Source organism: Tenrec ecaudatus, chromosome 12 (genome assembly GCF_050624435.1).
Source record: "Tenrec ecaudatus isolate mTenEca1 chromosome 12, mTenEca1.hap1, whole genome shotgun sequence".
Classification (NCBI taxonomy): Eukaryota; Metazoa; Chordata; class Mammalia; order Afrosoricida; family Tenrecidae; genus Tenrec; species Tenrec ecaudatus.
The window spans coordinates 29,586,098-29,605,443 of record NC_134541.1 but is presented as its reverse complement, the minus strand read 5'-3'; the positions used below and the strand labels follow the sequence as shown (position 1 = coordinate 29,605,443).

Sequence of the window (19,346 nt, the reverse complement as noted above, 5' to 3'; positions counted from 1 at the left end):
ATTTTCCAACCAACTGTTTGAAGCCCCCTCGTCTATGCCTAGGGCGTGCTCTCCCCTCCGTGAGACAGTGATCTGTTCTTTCAGCAAGTGAGCATGTGCTTGTGCACACTCGCAAGCCAGCACCCGGGGCTGGCAATGCCACACGGACTCATGGCGACCCCTCCTTTGGCCGCGTAGAGCTGGGTGCCACAGGGTTTTCAGTGACTGATGGTCCAGAAATAGATTGCCAGGCCTTTCTTTGGCGGTGCCCTCTGGGTCAGTGGTTCTCAACCTTCCTAGTTCATACAGGTCCTCATGTTGTGCTGACTCCCCAACCATGACATTATTTTGTTGCTACTTCATCACTGTCATTTTGCTACTGTTATGAATCTGACCACTCCTGTGAAAGGGTCGTTCGACCCCCAAGTTGGGAACCGCTGCTCTGGGTGGATCGAACAATCGAACTTTTGCTTAGGAGCCCAGCGTGCCATCTGTGATACCCGGGGACTCCAGGGATTCCATTTCCCCAAACTCACTGCCACGATGTAAGTGCTAACTCCGAAGGACCCTGTAGGACAGGGCAGAGCTGCCCCTGTGGGGTTCCGACCCCGATTGCTGATGGGAGTAGAAAGTCCCGTCTCTCGCCCACAGAGTGGCTGGGGGTTTAGAAATACTGACCTCGCAGATTGCAGCCCAACTCCTAAGCACGGTGCCACCAGGGCTCCTGGTGATTACACAGCCCCCCATAATCTGGATGTGACCAGCGATTAAGCCCATCTCCTCGTGACAGGCATGTTGGTGAGCTCTACTAACAAGTGGACATGTTTGTACGTATATTTTTGTGCACTTGCTTGAGTGGATTGCAAGACTCGTCTGGGAAGCAGAACTGCCAGCAGGCCCAGCCCTTCAAGTCCACGAGTCTGACGTTATCCCACCGGGTCGGGGTGTGGAGGGAGTTGGGGGGCAGCGTGACATGCAGGGCGCTGAGTGTTCCTGTGCTTGCCTGACATGTCACAGGCGTGGTGCCGAGAAAGGCAGCTGGGGCGGGTTGCACTTCCAGGCCACTAGCAGTAAGTAAGTGCGCTCACCGGCTGGCTGGACCAGCTGTGACTCCTCCGGACGACCTAGTGGTTCTGCTTTCATGTCTACCCTTCTTCCTGAGCGGCTTCTTGGGCTTAGAGAGGACATTGAGCGACATTTCCTGAGAGGCAGGGTGAGACGGTGAAGCGAATGTTGCCCCCACGCATCCCCCAACCATCAATCCACCAAGCCTGGAATGAAAACGAACACAGATCGAGATCCCAGAACTGCACCTGTGGTGTCAGAAAGTTGAGGGGACTCTAGAAACAGGGGAGAGGAAAAACACATGGGGGTGAGCCAGAAGCTGGGAAAATCTACCTGCTGGACTCTGGAGTGCTCACTCATTTCAGGGATTTGGGGAGGGAGCCCCCCTTCAATGCCCTGAGCAAAGAAGACAGAATAGGAGCCAAACCGAGGTAGTGGTAGCCAGATTTTCAGACTGCACAAGAAGGCTGTGAGAGCCCACTTGAGAGAGAGGAAGGGGGGCCAAGAGTGCTGTTGAACCTGCAATAGATGCGGCACTAGGGCTGGAGGTACGGAAACGGCACCATCGCGAAGGGGTCCATGTTAAAGGAAACCGCTAACTCCTGCCACAGTGGGATGCTTAGGCACCTATGCAAGGGCACCTGGAAGGGAATGAATGACGCCGGACACTCCTCACCTTCACGGCAGGAAAGCTGTGGCCAGCTACCAGAACTCCGGAATCAGCCCTGCAATAAACCTGAGGACCACACGGCCCTCTAGTGGTTCTTGGAGAAGATCGTGGAGCTAAATCAACCACAGTACGAAAATTGTTAAGGAAAACCAGAACACAGAATTTAAACTATAAAAAAATAAATGAGGTGGGTCTAACATGAAAAAAATAAACAACCCCCAAGCAATTGATTCCTGGGGTGGGGGGGAGACCCCTTCCAGATTTCTGATCCCTCAAGATCTAAATATTGGTCTGAGTGGCTATCAAAGGAGGAAAAGTAAATTTGAGGTGGATTTGTTGTCTTCAGTGACATGCAAGGTCATTTCAAATACATGAAAAAAGACATGGTCCAAGTTCAACCAAAAATAGTAAAACACAAAATGATAAGAGAGGAAGAACCAGTCAAATGGAAAACCCGAAGAAGAAGAGGTTTCCCCGATGGAGGCCAGGGCAAAACCCGCAGAGATTGCTAACAGTCCCGCTAAACGCTTTTGAAGCAAGTGAATACACACCGCAAACAAGCCAGGGATCCGGAACGACGGAGGAACACAATGAAAGCCGCCGCAGGGAAGTTGCAACGGACAAAAAAGAAAAGAGAACTAGACCGGAAGAGCAACGCAGCCACCTGGGAAAAAGCAGGAGCAACATCCACTGATGGAGCTGATCAGACAAGTGAGAGGGAGTCAACTAGAAGGTAACACTTGCCCACTCCGATCCAGCCTTCCTATTCACGACCTTAATCAAAAATCAACCCAGTTATTTTGCTCATACCCCATGTACATCTGGCGGTAATAAGCACTGATGTGTGAGGCGAGAGTTAACACTGGCTGTGGTGGAGCAGGTTGTGTGTCAAGTTGATTGGGCCATGATCGTCGGTGGTTTGGGAGTTACGGAATGATGTAATCTGGCAGTTACATAATGATGCGGTCATCCTCCATTTTTTGCGTAATACCAATTTTTGAATAGCGAGACGGTCTTTGGAACAAAACCATGTTGACAAGTGAGCACTGGGTAAACGGAACTTAGCATTCTCCACAAAAGCAAGGAGGCAGAGGAAAGGAAACCAAACCAAACGAAGACATGGGATTCCGTGAAGAAGCCCAACATAATGATTGGCATTCCAGAGCACCGTGACAGTAGAGGCATAAGAAAGCATCGTCGATAAATAGAATTTCCCAGACCCGAGAATCAAACCTATAGATAGAAGAAGCAACAGGAACCCCAGTTGGACGAAATATAAAAAGATCCACTCCATGCCATGTCCTAATACAATTCCTAAAAACCAAGGACTAGCAGAGAATCTGGTGCTAAAACACAACATAGCATTCATTCAAAAGAATCCGTGTGGGGCTCTCCCCCGAAACTCTAAGAGCTAGGAGACAGTGGAGGACACAGGAGGGGGCTTCAAAAGGTTCATGGAAAATGGAATTTTTCTGTAAACTGTTTGAAGGACCTCACACTTGTAATTGTTATGTCTCCTTGGTCAATCGACTCTTTTATTATTATGTAAGGTCCTTTGTCTCTTTTAATATATTTTAATTTAAACTCGGTTTGATCTGCTATCGGTATTGCCTTTCTGTTTGCATGGACTATTTCCCATTCTTTCCAGTCTATCTGGGTCCATATGTCCAAGACTGGGTCGTGCTTATACCTTTGTGTCATTCTGTTCTCTCCTATTGCAGAGTGAAGTTAGCCCATTTACAGTCAGTGCTATTATTTTATTATTTCAAAAGAAAACCGCTCACTTCATTCATTTTACTATTTGGTTTTGAGCGTTTTATGTTTTTTAAATACGAAATTCTGTTGTTGCTTTTTTAATTTGGTTTTACTTGTGAAGATAATTTTTTAAAAAAACTTTCTCTCTTATTTGCGTTTTTTTCTTTTCCTCCAGGATTTCTTTCTTTCTTGTTTGTTTCTTCCCCTCAGGGATTTCTGAGCGGTTACCAAATATAAGGTGCCTTCAGGAAATTCACAGAAAAAAATTCCATTATCTTTTTCATTTTCCACAAACTGTTTGAGACCTCCCTGTATGCTCGATCACACAATTTACACTATGTCAGTGTTTAACGTGTGTACAACAGAGAGCATACAACCTTAACATCTAAAATCGATCCTTAACTGCTCCTCCCTCAGTTCTGTGGTGAGTCTCCACGTACACCACTGCACATCCAACAGGTTCACGCTCCACTTATTTCTTATACCCTTGATGTTGCATTGTTTGTGGAATTACGGTCTCGAGTCAATTCCCTGAAATATCATGTACTTGGCTGGTCCTTATGAGCTCATTGGAAAACTCCTGCCCCCACCCCATGAATAATTTTGAGTGGTTGTTTAATGTTTTAACCTTTCCATTTAGGGAACTCCCTTGAGTCATAGCGACAGAGCTGGTCTGGGTGTGGCAAATCCCAGAGCTTCTGTTAATTTGGGAATGCCTTGATTTTGCCTTCATTTTCAAGTGATGACTTTTGGCTGGCCATTGTTTTGTTCAATAGTCTTTATATAAGGGAGTTCAGAAAGCTCGTGGGAAAATGGAATGAAAAGAGAATGGAATTGCCCCACAGACTTTTGGAAAACCCCGAACAAAGCATCTCCTCGGACTATGATGATATGAAGTGAAAAATCAACAATGGAAACAAACTAATACCCTAGTGAAAAACTATTGGCCCTTAGAGAGGGCCAGAGTAAAACCGAAATATTCCTAGGATTCCGTGGAACTGAAAACAGCACACCAAAACCTTTAGGACACAGCAAAAGCAGTACTCGGGGCAATTGATAGCGATAAGTGCTTACATTGAAAAACAAGAGCCCCCCCCCCCCACTATCATGATCCCAATTCTACCTTGCAAATCTGGCTAGACCAGAGGATGTACATAGGCACAGAGAGCAACTGGAAACAGGGAATCCAGGACAGATGACTCCTCCAGGACCAGTGATGAGAGTGGCGATGCCTGGAGGGTGGAGAGAATGTGGGGTAGAAATGGGGAACTGATTACAAGAATCTACGTATAGCCTCCTCCCTGGGGGAGGGACAGCAGAGAAGAAGGCAGGGGGAGACGTCAGACAGAGTAATACATCACAAAATAATAATAATATATGAATGATGAAGGGTTTATGAGGTAGGGGAGAGTGGGGAGGGAGGCGGAAAATGAGCAGCAGCTGTTAAGGGCTCAAGTAGAAGGCAAATGTTTTGAGAATGATGATGGCAACAAATGTACATATGTTCTGGACACAATGGATGTATGTATGGATTGTGATAAGAATTGTACGAGCCCCCAATAAAATGATTAAAAAAAAAAGAGCCTCGGGGAGGAGGCACCATGATCAGGCTGCTGGCGCTTCTCTGGCACCACGCCTGTGCACAGCAAGTAGTCAAGAATAAATCATTTTGTTGGGGGCACTTAGAGCTCTTATAACAATCCATACACCAGTTGTATCAAACACATTTGTACATGTGTTGCCATCATCACTTCTAAAACATTTTCTTTCTACTTGAGCCCTTGGTATCAGCTCCTCTTTTTCCCCTTCCCTCCCCCAACCCTTGATAATTTACAAATTATTTTTATTTTCATATTTTATACCATCCGCTGAGGGAGACTTTTAAAAATTTATTTTTAACCTTTTATTGTGAGTTGAGTGGAAGTTTACAGAGCAAACTCGGTTTCCATCCAACACTCACTGCCCGCGGGTCGAAGCCGCCTCATAGTGACCCTACAGGCCAGGGCCCATCTGCTCTGTGCATTTCCGAGACTGAAACTCTTCACGGTAGTAGAAAACCCTTTCAATCTCCAGTGGAGCGACTGGTGGTTTCGAACTGCTGCCCTTGTGCGTCGCAGCCCAGTGCATACACATTTTGTTTTGCGACAATCAGTGTAACCGCCTTTCCTATTGCCTCCTTCTATTTCCTTCTGTCCTGCCCTTTCCTGCCTTCTGGGCTTTGTCCCTGAGCCAATGCTGCCCTTTGACCTTGTATTAAGGATTGTTCTAAGGAATGTGCCTCTCCCTTGGGTTACTGCCCACACGACATGCTTGTCTGTCTACTGTTAGGCTAAGACTTGAACCAGAGGGCGGTTTGGTTCTCCCTCGGCACGGCTGGTGAGTTTGAACCACCGACCTGTCAGTTGGCAGTCGAGCACTGAGCCTCTGTGCCACCAGAGCTCCTTGTGGGCATAGGAGTAGTGCGGTTTTAAAAGCCAGTTGCCATCCAGTTGTCCCTGACCCGTGGCGACGCTGTTAGTGCCAGGGTAGAACTGGGCTCCACAGGATTTTCGGGGGATAATTTTTCACAAATAGGTCACCAGGCCTTTTTCCCAAGGCACCTCTGGGTAGACTGGAACCTCTAGCCTTTAGTTAGGAGTGGAGCACTGTCCTTATTGGACCAGCCGGGGACTTCTGGAGAGCATGCTATTGGTGGTGAGTGCGGTCATGTCAGATCTGGCTCACGTGACCTCACGTGACCCAGTAGAACTGCCTGATGACTAGGTTTTCCTGGTGGTCGTCTTGATGAAATAGACCCTCCTGTCTTTCTCCGGCAGAGTGATTGGTAGGTTCACACCAACAACCTTTTGCTTCGTCTATAAGAGCCAAACTCACGGGGTCAAGTCCATTCCGATGCACAGTCACCCAGATAGAAACCCAGTGCCACGAAGCCAGTTCCAACTTCTAGCAGCTCTAAACAGGGTTTCTGAGGAGACAAGGGCTTTCAGGATCAGACAGCCTCATCTTCCTCCTGAGGAGCAGCGGTGGGTTTGAATAGCCACCCTTGTGGTTCGCTCGTGCTTACCTGAGAGTGCTACCAGGGTCCTATCAGGTAGAACTGCCCCTGCGGCTTTCCAAGACTGGAACTCTTTACAAGAGTAGAAAGCCTCATCTTTCTCCCCCAGAGCAGCTGGTGGTTTTGAACTGCTGACCTTGAGGTTAGCAGCCCAATGTCCGCCACCAGGGCTCCTTTCTGTGAGGACTATACAGCCTTGGAAATCCTGCAGGGGCAGCTCTACTCTGTCCCTGAGGGTCACTCTGAGTGGGAACCCACTTGACAATGGTGTGCTTGGTTTGGCACATGCCAGGCACTGTTCTAGGGGCCGGCGATACAGCAGTGACCAAGAGTCACACTAATCTCTGCCCCCAGGGAGCTTGCATCCCCGCCACACGTGGCTCCTTACCAGGCAGGCAGGAAAGGTGGCCATCGCCATCACCGTTCTCACTGGGTACCAGGAGGCGGAGGACTTGCCCCAGCTCCTTACAGCGCAAGATTGCGGCCGGGCTGAGCCTCAGCCCTCAGCCCCACTGACTTGGGCGCCTCTTGTCAGATCATCTTCCTGCAGACCAGGCCTCGGCAGCCGAACACAGCCGCCCTGCTGAGCAGCTGCATCGACGGCTACATCTACGCCTGGTCCATTCACGGCAGCGGCGGCCTGCTGGGGAAGTTCCCTGTGGACATACAAGACCAAGGGAACACAGTTGTGGGTGCCATGGCCACGGATGAAAACGACTGCATCCTTGTCACAGGGGATTGCAACGGACGCATCAAGGTGAGGAAGCCCTGGCACCAAGGCCCAGGGGCTGGTGCCTTCGTGGGGCGCCGTTGCTGCTGCTTTACTAAGCCCTCTGGGTACTGGTTTAATCTGTGGAACAATGGCGCCTAGGGCAGATCACCTGAGAGAGGCCTCTCCAGCTCCAGGTGCTCGAGGAAATGAGCATGAGACTGTGTGTGTGTGTGTGTGTGTGTGTGTGTGTGTGTGTGTTGGTAAGGGGAAGGCGGGCTTAAAAGACTTCCCCAGAAAAACCTTCCCCAGTGAGTACTAGGCTCCATCATTCCCTGCTTACAATTCCTTCACGTCCTCCCCCTTCCCCAGTTCTGCATCCCATCTATGTGTGTCTGGAATTGGTTTTGTACTTTCTGGTGAGTCCTGGCCAGGAGTGTCCCATCTTTATGCCGGTTACCCCCTTTCTGACCGCGGTCTAGTCGCTCCCTATGTCTGAGAAAGAGTCTGGGGGTTTCAGAGGGATGGACAGGGACCCTTGCCAGGCGGAGAGGAGTGGTTTGGGAGGAACTGACAGTGGGAGTTGGCATGGGGAGTCTGGACCACTAATCGTACTTTGTACCTAGATCTGGGACATCAAAGATTACTGCACGTCCGAGGACTACAAGCAGCCACCAGTCGGTGGGGGAAAGGCGGTCCCGGGCACAGAGAACAAATTCCAGTCCTTAATTCCCAAGAGGTTCCGCGCCAGCACCTCGGAACTCACGTACTTGGAGCAGAAGATGGTAGGAAGATTACTGAGGGTTTGCTCCCTGGCTAATAGCTGGGCACCGTGGGGTCTCTTACCAAGATTCTGTGTCTCCCATCTCCCATGCTTCCAGTTCAAGGTTGTCTGACGGAGGTGGAGAAGTCTGTTAACCAGCAACCTTCACTCACGGTGACCCCCAAGGTCAAACATGCCCTTGTGTGCATACCCTTCAAACAACCTCGAGAGAAACATACCCTTAGGTACCTCTACGCCCACACGTCCACATGTCCACACACCTACCCCTTCCCTGGGCTTTGATCTTGGCCATGAATTTTTTTTTAATAAAGATAATTAAAATCAGAATAGATTTTTCTTGCTGGAAAAGCTCCGGATAGTTCCCTGATTGTGATGAGGTTGAACCCCTTTTTATGAGCCATCGGTAAAAATGCAAGTGAAAGTCAAAACGCACTAGGACCGCACGCTCACTGGAAGGGCTGGCTGTACAGAAAGAATTTCTTCTCGAAAGAGTCACACGAGACAACTCCCAAGAAGGCGGAGGCTCTGTATGCTTCAAAGCTCCCCGCACCCTTTTCCAAACTACTGTACCATTCCACAATCCGGAATATCAGGGGCCACCCCTCCTCCTTGTAGGTTCCCTTCTGCAATTCATTGCCACAGCCACAGAACTCACAGCGGGAAGGGACAGGGCCCACCTCCTTGGGGGTGTTGGTAAGTCCTCAGTCCAAAGTTCTGACGGCCAGCTCTCCACTCTGCCTCTCTCTCACTGGTCATACATTCTCCCCTTCATGCTTCGAGATGGCTCAGCAGGGTGACAGTCACGTGGACCTGCTAACAATCACTCATAAATGAGTCATAGAACCCGATCAGCATCTTCCCCTACCTTTTTACCCAGACCCACCAGGGAAAGGCGTCGGGTGGGAGCCACAAAAACAGACTGTGGCCAGAAGAGCTGTAAATAATTCCCTGCCCGGCAGGCTGACATCAACAAGACAGGCAACACCAGATGCTGGCGAGGATGTAGAGCAGCTGAACTCACACTTGTCTGGTGGGAATGTCACTTGGTACCGACCCCTTTGGAGATCTCTGCTCCTCGGTCTTTACTCGAGGGACATACATGCACTGAAAGCTACGGATAAGACTCTTCCTTCTGAGAACCACTATTCCTGACAACTCCCATTGGAATGCCGGTCAGCAGGGGGCTGGAGAAGGAAGGGGCTGTGGCACCCAGCAACGGAAATGGAGGAGTTACAGCAGCTCAGCATGCCCTGGCCACTTCTCCACGCAATTTACGAAAACAAAACAAAAGGCGGGAAACCAGAATGCAAGGGCGTATATAGGACATGTTTTTGTTTAAATTATTTTTTAGGGGCTCATACAGCTCTTATCACCATCCATCCATCCATCCATCCATCCATCCATCCATCCATCCATCCATCCATGTGTCAAGCACATTTGTACTTGTGTTGCCATCATCCTGCTCAATACATTTTCTTTCTACTTGAGCCCTTGGTATCGGCTCCTCATTCTCCCTTCCTCACGAGCCCTCGATCATTGATAAATTACTATATTTTTTCATATTACATGTTTTATGGTTCCTGTTATACGAGTAGAAAGTTCAGAATTTGACAGACGGGCCTCCATCTTGAGAAGTCATTGTGTCCCTGGAGCCGAGCGACGAGGAGGCGTTCGAGGGGTCTCGGGGGCGGACAGCCTCTGCTTTACTCTCTGTATGCCGATCACATGGTCAGGCTCAGTTTGTAGAAATTTGTTCAATGGCACATTTGGGATATGTACACGTTTTGGCATGTGTTTTTGCACATCAAGAGCAGGAAACAGAATCGAGCAATATAGAAAGGCTTGTCCGTATTCCCGCTTCTGTAATCTGGTGAGAGTCATCTACATCCCACGGGGTTGTGAGGTTCAAATGAAATCATATGTAGAGGGCACTTGGTAAACAATATAGAAAGACCGAGAAAGTCTAGGTCAGGTTCTACTTAAGGTCCCCAGTATGTTCATGTGGGGATGTGTCCAGACGGAAGCCCCTTCCCCTGGGCCTTGCTGCTTCTCATCCTGGATGCTTCCAGGGGAGACTGGGCAATGATCCTGGTATATAAGTAGTTCTCCTGGACTCTCCCGGTAGGTCGTGGATGGCCAGACCATTTCCCTGATTCCCCCGAAGCTTCTGGTTACCTGGAAGGGCCATATCGAGAGTGTGGTGGACATCCTGTATGTGGACAGCTTCCAGCTGGTTATCAGTGCTGGCCTGGACCGGAACGTCAAGGCTTGGAAAATCTACGGCGAAGCTGTTGGTATGGGTCCCACTGAAGCTCAACCAGGCCTCTTGGCCATCCCTGGCCCTGGTCCTATTGAACATACCCTGAGGGGAGGGGAATCCAGACCACAGCGGCTGCCTTTGCTCAAAAACCATGACAGGGCATGAGTCTGTTGTCTGTTGAGCCGTCTGCCCATTCTTCCATTCAGCTGTCCATCGTCCACTCACCCATATGTCCAATGTGGTCTTAATGTATCTTTGCAAACCATAAATCTGATTTTACCCCAAATACAAAACTCACTGCCATGATGTTAATTCCAACTCACAGAGACTTTGGAATAGAATAGAAATGCCCCCATGGATTTCTGAGACTGTGACTCTTTATGGGAGCAGGGAGCCTCATCTTTCTCTCGGGGAGCATCTCGTGGTTTTGAACTGCTGACCTTGCGGTTCGTTGCCCAACTTGTAACCCACCACACCACCAGGGCTCCATAAATCTGAGAAGGTATACTGCATTCTTGTTTTAAAAATAAACTTGTTACCGTATGACTTAGATAAGAAAAGTTGACAAATCAGAAGTGTTGGGGGATACATAGGTTCATAAAACCACTATCCATATCAAGAAACAAACAAACACTCCTAGTCTTCAGAGGCGCCCCTCTTGCCCTCTCTGTTCCCTACCTGTTTCTCTATCAAAATAACCACTCTCCTGACTTCCAGGTACATAGATCGGTTTTGCCTAATTCTTAACTTTGTGGAAATGGAATCATGCAATAGGTTCTTGTTTGAGCTTGTCTTCTTTCTGGTAACATTACTGCACACCATTGTGCTTGTGAGAGTCACCCACTTGTTGAGCGAGGTAGCTCATTCACGTTCATTGCTGAATTGGAGCCTATTATAGGATTGATGTGCCTTTCATGGTTATCTTTGTGACTCTTGTTGGTGGGCATTGGGGTTACGTCTGGTCTGAGGCTATGAAAAATAGTGCTACAAACACCTATTTACTCTTTAGGGGACAAGAAGAATGTATGTATTTCTGATGGGTGTGTGCCCAGGAAGGGATTGGCTGAGACACGGAGTCTGGTATGTTCAGTCTCAATAGGTATTTCCCAAGCATATTTCTACGTGGTTACTGCTTGGTACCTTTTTACTAGCAGTGTGTAAGAACCCCATCACCCCATGCTTCTGCTACACTTGGCGTTGCCAGCGTTATTGATTCAAGCCATTGTGAATTTGCATTTCCCTGGTGACTTTGAGACTGGACAACGGTTTGTGTGCTTGTTTGTTGACTGTTGGGCTCTATCCTTTTGTCAAGTGAGGATGCAAGCATGTTTGCCCATTCTTTTTGTCTCCTTATCCCTCAGCGTTTGTGCCAAGCTCCTGGAACATGCAAATGCTCTGCTCAGTCTTTGCATCCAAACAGTCCTCCCAGGGCCAGCGGGACCATGCTTACCCACATCAGACCTTTACCTAGTGTCCTCTGGGTATTTCCTGAATACCAGTGTGATGCCTGGTATAGGGTGCACACCCAATATTTAGATGGCCATGCGGGCTGGGAGTGACTGCATAGGGTCACTGTTGGCTCCTATGGGTGGTAGATGAGGGACCCAGGGGCAGAGGAGGAGAGCATGCCAGTCCTTTTTACGGAGCAGCTTCTGGTTACATTGCAGGGACATTCGGCTACAGTGTGTGGAACAGACTGAAGGAAGTGCCTCTGGGCGATGGTAGTGAACCAGAGGAGATGCCTGTCTCCAAGGATACCACCGTCAAGACCTCTCAGCTAGAGTACCAGTAAGTTATCACAGCCCACTTGGCGAGGAGACCTCTGGTCTGCAGAGAGGGGTGCCGAGAGCGTCCACAGGGGCTGGACAGGCCTGAACATGATGCGTAAGGGGCCTGAGAACACCAGAGACTTGGGGTCTACAGGCAACTTTGTTCCACAGATGGGCATGAGGTCCAGAGACTCAGTTTTACCTCAACTCAGTTGAAAGACTGAGTGGTAAAGGGGGAGGATAGGAAAGCCAAGTCCTGAGATTGAGTTCTGTCTTACAGCCAGAGAAGGTTTCCCTGCTGAGGCCATTTCTAAGAAACCAGAAGCCCCTTTCTAGGCTTCTGATCCCAACTAGATACTCGGACTCTTCCTGGAAGATCAGCTCGTTTGCTACTTGCTCCTCCCCCTACCATGCCCACTCTCCTTCCTGACCAAGTCTCAAATAACTTTGGTCCTTTCAAAAATACATCCTGAGGTCCTGTCGATTTCTAGACCCTGTGCTCATTCTAAAGAGACAGTGTGCGTACCATTGACACTGATCCCACCACAGAGAGCTCACAGCGCACGTTGAAAGATGCATGTGTAAACTTACAACTGCAGTTCTCATGTAGTAAGTAAAGGGACTATTGAGGACAGGGGTGGCTCAGAAGATGATCCACTTGACGGGGTAAATTAAGTAAGAAAGACTACATAGGGAAAGAGAGTTGGGTTTCAATAGCTACCAACCCAAACCAGACTCACTTCCATCGAGTCGATGCCGACTCATAGCGACCCTGTAGGGCAGGGTAGAGCCACCCCTGTGAGTTTCTGAGACTGTGACTCTATGGGAGTAGAAAGCTCCACCTTTCTCCCATTTGATATAGAAATAGGAATAATTATGTACCCACAACCTTCTGTGGTCTTTGACAGTTGTGTGTGTGTGTGTGTGTGTGTAGGGGAACTGTATTGAACAAGTTGGAGGAAGGGTTTCCTAGGAGGAAGAGGACGTTTGACTATTCTTTAAGATGCAGTGCAGGGAAGGCCCAAGTGGGGTGCGAAGGGGGGAGGGGTGTCGGGCCTCCGGGTGGGAGAGCTCATGGCGATGAGCGTGGTTGAAGGGGTCATTGGGGGCTAGCTGACTGTGACCTCTGCCACCATTCATTGGCACCTGTTCAGTGATGTCCTTTGGGGCAGGATGGCCTTGAGGAAGGGATGAGAAGGCGGGAGAGCTTCAGGCCCAGGAGGAGATCCTCCTGGGGCTCCTTTGAGGGTGGCCCTGCCTCCCAGGCAGGTGGGAGAACAGATCTTGTGAAGGCAATTCCCTCCGAGCAGGGAGGACTGGGACCTTGCCGAGGCGCTGGCCTATCAGCGGCGGGAGCAGGCGGTGCTGATGAGGATCCTATGTGGGAAGGAAAACTCGGAGGCTGAGGCTTGGGCCACACTGCAGAAGATGACCCCCACATCACCTTGGTCTAAAGACTGCTCCCCAGAAGACATCGAGAGCAGCTGGCAGAACTGGGAGGCCAAGGATAAGCAGGTTAGGTTGGGTGGGAGGTGTGTGCATGGGGGTGGGGTACGGTGGGGTGCTAAGCCTCAACCCCGAGCCTTCACTCTGGCCTGGGACTCCTGCAGGTGAGCAAGGTCTTGGGAGCAGCATATAAGCCCAAGGAGCGGGCTCGGACGCCTGAGTTTCTGTCCAGCAATAAGCACTATACCTGCCTCAAGCATCAGGTGAGGCGGGTCAGTGGTGCTGTGAGATGCTGGGGCTGTTGGCCTCTCCCCACATGGTCTCTGGGTGGGGGTGGCAGGCACACCCATCCTTTAATGGGATTCTGGGCTACAAGCAGGTCTGGCGGGTAGTCGGTCTGGCTGGTGGGTTTGACAAGCCGCAGGATCAGGTCCCATAGACAGGTTCCATTCTTGAGGAGAAACTTCACTGCACCTCTTTTAGGGGGGTGTCCTCCTTGGGCCTAGCACCTCTCAATGACCCTCACTTCCCCATCCCCAAGCTTGTGCCATGCATTTGCTTATTCAAACTGCCCATGTCCTCATGGCCAGGGGCTTCTTGGAGGGACCAAGCAAGACACACAGCAAATAAGCGATGCAGGAATGGGCGCAGGGTGGTGAAGAGGGAACGGGATGCTTTGGGAAGACCCCAACTTCTCCCAACCTTGTTTTCTTCTGAGCATGATAGGAGCTCCCTGCACACCCAAGGGATGGGTAGAAACAACCCACCCCGGAGATAAGGCCAAGCGCCCCTCTCTCCTAGCCTCCTGGTCTGGATGGGGAGGGGGAGAGGGAGGGAGCACGGTTGAGAGTCCTACTCACTTAGCAGCCCCCCCTTTCCTGGAAGTGGGCCCCAAGGCTAGCTTGAGGATAATCCTCAAGGGGAATGGGGGTAGGGAGAGCGCAGTGCCCCTGAATTCCTATTGGGGTCCCGCTGGAGGCTTTGTTGTGAGAGGAGGGCAGAGCTGGGCTGACCTCATGGGTTCAGAAGCGCCAGAGGGAAGGGGCTGGCGGTGGGCCTGGTGTGAGCAGGTAGTGTGTCTTCAGGTGCTTCCAAGGCAGTAACCCTGTGTCTGCAGACTGCAATCCCTTGGGAGATCTCAGGGTCCTGTGGGAGGGAGACATCTTGCCTTGACCCTGTCCCCACTGTAAGCCTGCTCCCGGCCTTGGCTGTCCTGACAGACTCTGACAGGTTGCCCCCTGCCTCTGGTCTCTATCCCCTACAGAGCTCCCCTATGATCTACCAGAGCCTGCACTTTAAAGAACTGAAGCCCACCCAACAGCCTGACTTCTCCTGGGTGTTCAAGATGGGAGACCCCCCTGGCCCTCGAGCCATCACGACACACTATCACTTGGACAAAGACCCTGAGCAGGACTGGCAGCAGATGAGGGCCAGCCCTAGCTCCAGCATGCCTGCAGCCACCTCCAGCCCTTCCGGCTGGCTCTCCCCGCTCCCCTCCCCCTCTTCCTCCCCCTCCTCCTCATCCCTCAGGCTCCAGTCCTCTGTTTCCCAGAGGCCCTGGTCAGCCTCTGTGGCCCAGCCCATTGCCTCAACCCTGTCTCAGGAGCACCTGCCCATCTCTCTGAGCACAGCGACCCCCATGGCCCTCACTCCCACTCTCAAGCATTACTCTGAACCCTCCAAGACCAGCTTCCACGTGAGGTTCTGAGGTGCCCCTGCTCCCCAGTCCTGCAGCAGGATGGCCAGGCCCATGGGCTGCTGCCGGACACTGTACCAGGCCCAGGTGGGGCTGGGCCTTCCCTGGGGCACCCCCCTCTGCCTCTCTGTGAAGCTACTCTGCCCCCATTCTTGCGCCTCATCAGGAGAAAATAAAATTTCCCAAGTGCTGGCCACCCACAGGTGACAAGATTGTCCAGCCTGGGAGCCCATGTCCCGGACACCGGCTCACACCCCGATGCGAAGGCCCTGACTAGGAGGTGGAGAGGACAGTTTCTCCCCTGGGAGACCTGGGAGCTCCTTTCGCTGCTCTAGGGCCGGTGCTTGGAGGCCCCATACTGGTGTGCGAGGCAGGTCAGGCTGCTGGGGTGACCTGGCTGGCTGGGAAGTCGGCTTGGTCTCAGGCCAGAAGGAAGCCTCATGGCAGCCGCCCGGTGGTGGCAGTTGCTGTCTCTCTCCTTCTTGCTCTATGTGTCTGGGCCCTATCGCTGTCCGGTTGCCTGTGTCTACACACTGCTCTGGCCCTTGTCCCTTGTCCATGCAAGTGTTGGCAACACGGCCAAGAGCTCATCCCCACTGGGCTCACGGCCCCCCATCTGTCCTGTGACACTCTGGCCCAGAGGGGCCTTGTCCAGGCCTCTGAGCACGCCCCCCCCCCATCCTGCATACACCCCCTGCAGCCTGGAGGGGCAGAGCAGCTGGCACACTTCAGCAGCACTTGGCCCTGGTGCCACGCTAGACGTGGGCTCGTCTGAGGCATGGGTGAGGGGTGGAGAGCTGATTCTCTGATGGTCTCTGTGTTCCAGTCCCCCACCGGCCCTACTGGGTGTCTGTGTGGCTTCTCTCCTCTCTTCCCACCCCAGCTCCATCGCCCTTTCACGCTTCACAGCTGAGAGTGCCCCCACCTCGCCACCGTCCTCTCCACACCGCCGAGGGGGTGGGGGTGGGGGTGGGGGAAGCCATGCTCAGCGTCAGCTTCATTGCGCCTGTCGCCAGCTGCAGAGCCACTCAAGGAAACGGTCAGGACGGCCATTGAGCTGCCCATGCAAGAGGTGGGGCGGGATCTCTGCATCTCTTGAAGGCAAGGATGTGGGACCGCCCGCCCCGGCATGCTGGGCAGAGCTGGTTCTGGTCCAAGCTGTGGAGCTGAGTCCACTAGCCCCTCCGGCCCCCTTCCCACCCAGGCCGGTTTGCCTCCTCTGGCTTCTGCTTAGGGGCCACACACGGTTCCAGCTGCGTTTGAGCCTTGCAGCAACGCAGGCAGGTGGAGGGAAGGACTCAGCCAGCCCAGGCACAGAACCCTCCGCCAGCCCTGCACTCCCGGCCTGGCTGCTCCCACGGAGGCACCCCTCTGAACATGTCAGCTTCTGAGGGTTGCAGTGCCATCTGAGGTGCCCATCTCCGGCAGAGCCATCCAAACAGGCCCCCAACAATGGGTTTGCTGGGAAAGAGGGAGGTGCAGAGTCACGAGCTATATTGTAGTTACACTTGGGTGCTCACAGAAAGGTCGGTGGTTCGAGGCCACCAGCCCCCCCCCCCCCCCCCTGCAGGAGAGCGAGGGCAGCCTGCTTCTGTTCAAACCACAGGGAAACTCTGTGAAGTTGTTCTCAAGCCTAAAGGACCTCGGAGCCAGAATCCAATTAAGGGCAGGGAGTCGGTTCTGGTGTTAGAGATTGAATATCCTCGCTCGGCGGCATCTGGCTGCGTGCAGAGCGGAGCAAAGCAGCCTCTGGAGAGACGTCTATCCTCAGTTCACAAGACACGGGGCTTCACGGGACACAGTTCATGAGATGGGGGTGGACAGGAGAGCAAGCATCTTTCCTGGCCATTGACTGTCAAGCAGCAGAGTGGGTCCCGTTGGCCAGCCCCTGGTCCCGGAGCCACAGGGGAGTTCTCTTTTGTGGGCAAGGAAAAAGGTGGGGAGGCTTCAGGGACGTTCATGAAAAATCTGGTCCTCTCAGTGGAGGGGGTCTTCTGGAACCATCACCAGCATTGCAGGGTCAGACTTGAGACAGGACATCTGGCCCTCAGATTGCTTCCTTTGCTGGGAGGGGCTTGTCCACACTTCCGGCTGCCGGTATTGGTAGTGAACTCCATCCTTCAGAGCGAGGTGGGGCAATCTCTAAGTCTAAAGGCAAACCGCAAAGGTGTGTGAAGTGACCATGAATTCTGGCAGAAGACAAGTTTGAAGCAGAAGACTGCTTCTCTGGGGCATCCTTTGTCTCCACACTTTAGGTTTTTGGCACCCTGTGGGCACCTTAATGATCCAGAGAGATTAGGCTCTGGCCCCTCTGGACAACAGGTACTTGGGGTACAACTCCTTTATAGGTGGCCGATCCCTGCCCCCACCCAAAGCTGGGAAGGGGCTGGACAGTGGTAATGGAGGGCCCCTCTATGCTGCCCGTTGCCCGTGGTCAGTGCCTCCTGGCCCAGCTTCCACCTGTGAGGTTGGCCAGCTAATTCCAGTGTGTCAGGCCTGGGGAAACCGAGGTCAGTGTCTCACAGGGAGTCAGTGTGTGAGTGGGTGGGGCTGGATCCGGCTTCCCTGGCCACAGCCTCTGCCTCGAGGCTCCAATTCCCTCCTCTTCTGGGCTCTGTCCCTCCTTTCCGGCTGTCCTCTGCCGTTTGCACCAGTGGCCTTAAAACAATCGTGCATACTCAGCTTTTTTTCTGTTATAAAGGCACAGGCAGAGTACAGATAATTAGGAGACACACACCCATGGCTGTCACGTTGGCTGTCACAGACGGGCATGAAAACCAATGAAGCTCACCCAATGCCACCCCCCAGAGAACCTTCCAACACATCTTCTCCTAGGGCCCTTCTTGGGCCCTCCTGCACCCCTCTGCGCACACATGCACCCCCACACGGCCGCCGTCTCCCCTGCAGGGGTGCCTGGACTGGGTGACAGCTGCATTCCAGACCATGGGGATGCTAGCAAGGAAACCTAGCTGGAACAGCCGAGGCAGAGCCCCTGAGGCTTTGGAAACCAGTGAAGAGGCGGGAGGGTGGTGACTGATGTCTGGAGGGGTGGGGCCCTGTGGGGCTGTCACTCTAAGCAGCTTTTCTAAGAGCAGGGGGACTGGGGTGGGGAGTGGGGCGGGATACCTGAATGGGAAGTGTGTTCTCAGCGGTGTCTTGGAAAGCTGCCCCTGGGCTGCTGAGAAGGGGGGGATTGAGGAGGTAGCAGTGACCCTGGGGTGGGGGGGTTGGGTGGAGTGTGTTGGGCGACCAGGGTCAAGGCAGCAGATCCCTGATAGCCAGGATATGGCGGTAGGGGTTGAGGGTGGGCAGCGGGGCTCGGGGGCAGCACAGGATCTCTTCCTTAGAAAAGTTTTCTTGTTTCTTCTTTTTATTAAAAAGAGAAGTCTATCCATATACAAAATATCCCCAAGTCTAAGATATATGTAGGAGCCTTGGGAGCGTGGTGGGTTACTCCTTGGTCTGCCGACCGCCAGGTCAGCAGTTCGAAGCCACCAGCCGCTCCGAGGGAGATCGATGAGGCTTTCTATTCTGGGAGGAATTACAGTCTCGGAAACGCACAGAGGCAGTTCTACTCTGCCCTCTGGAGTCAGTGTGCGTGGGCATCGCCTCGATGGCGGTGGGCTTGGTGAGAAGGGACAGGGTTTTGGAGACTGGGCGAGGCACACCAGTGTGGGGTGCGGTCCATCCTAGGACAGTCACCAGGTCCTTGGGGGACTCAGCTGTGGGGAGCGCCCCCTTGTGGACAAACATTGAAGTGGGCATGGCCTTGAAGATGCACCTGGTGCTTCTGTCCGCCACTGGCTGAGCTGCTCCTGGGGTGCTGACTCCCCCACATGGTGGCAACGGCAGGCTTGGTAGGCAGAGTGAGATGTGGGGCAGGAAAGGACTGAGGGAAGCAGCCGGAAGTGCGGACCCATGTGTTGGGACCTCAGTGGGCTCCTTCGGGAACTTTGCTCTGCTAATGGTTCTGTAAGAGGGGTCATGCTCATGGAAGCAGCACACCAGTCTGTACGCTCATGAGGTGTCAATGGGATCAGGCATCAAAGACCCAGAACAAACGAGCATATCGATGTGAATGAGGGGGAGGGTGGAGTGGAGACCCAAAGCCCATATGCAGACAACTGGACACCCCCTTACAGAAGGGGCACAAGAGAT

The 19,346-nt window shown here is 52.4% G+C and overlaps 1 protein-coding gene across 1 annotated transcript in view; it reads left to right on the top strand.

Annotated features, from left to right (window-relative positions):
- Positions 1-15,327, top strand: part of EFCAB8 (EF-hand calcium binding domain 8) — a 74,309-nt gene extending 58,982 nt beyond the window's left edge. Inside the window, exons 19-25 of the mRNA XM_075527947.1 lie at positions 7,060-7,281; positions 7,860-8,018; positions 10,143-10,311; positions 11,945-12,065; positions 13,357-13,561; positions 13,657-13,755; positions 14,757-15,327. Of these exons, the coding sequence (XP_075384062.1) occupies positions 7,060-7,281; positions 7,860-8,018; positions 10,143-10,311; positions 11,945-12,065; positions 13,357-13,561; positions 13,657-13,755; positions 14,757-15,200 (1,419 nt within the window). The 3' untranslated portion in view covers positions 15,201-15,327. The remainder of the gene's footprint in view (positions 1-7,059; positions 7,282-7,859; positions 8,019-10,142; positions 10,312-11,944; positions 12,066-13,356; positions 13,562-13,656; positions 13,756-14,756) is intronic.
- The last annotated feature ends 4,019 nt before the right edge of the window (positions 15,328-19,346 follow it).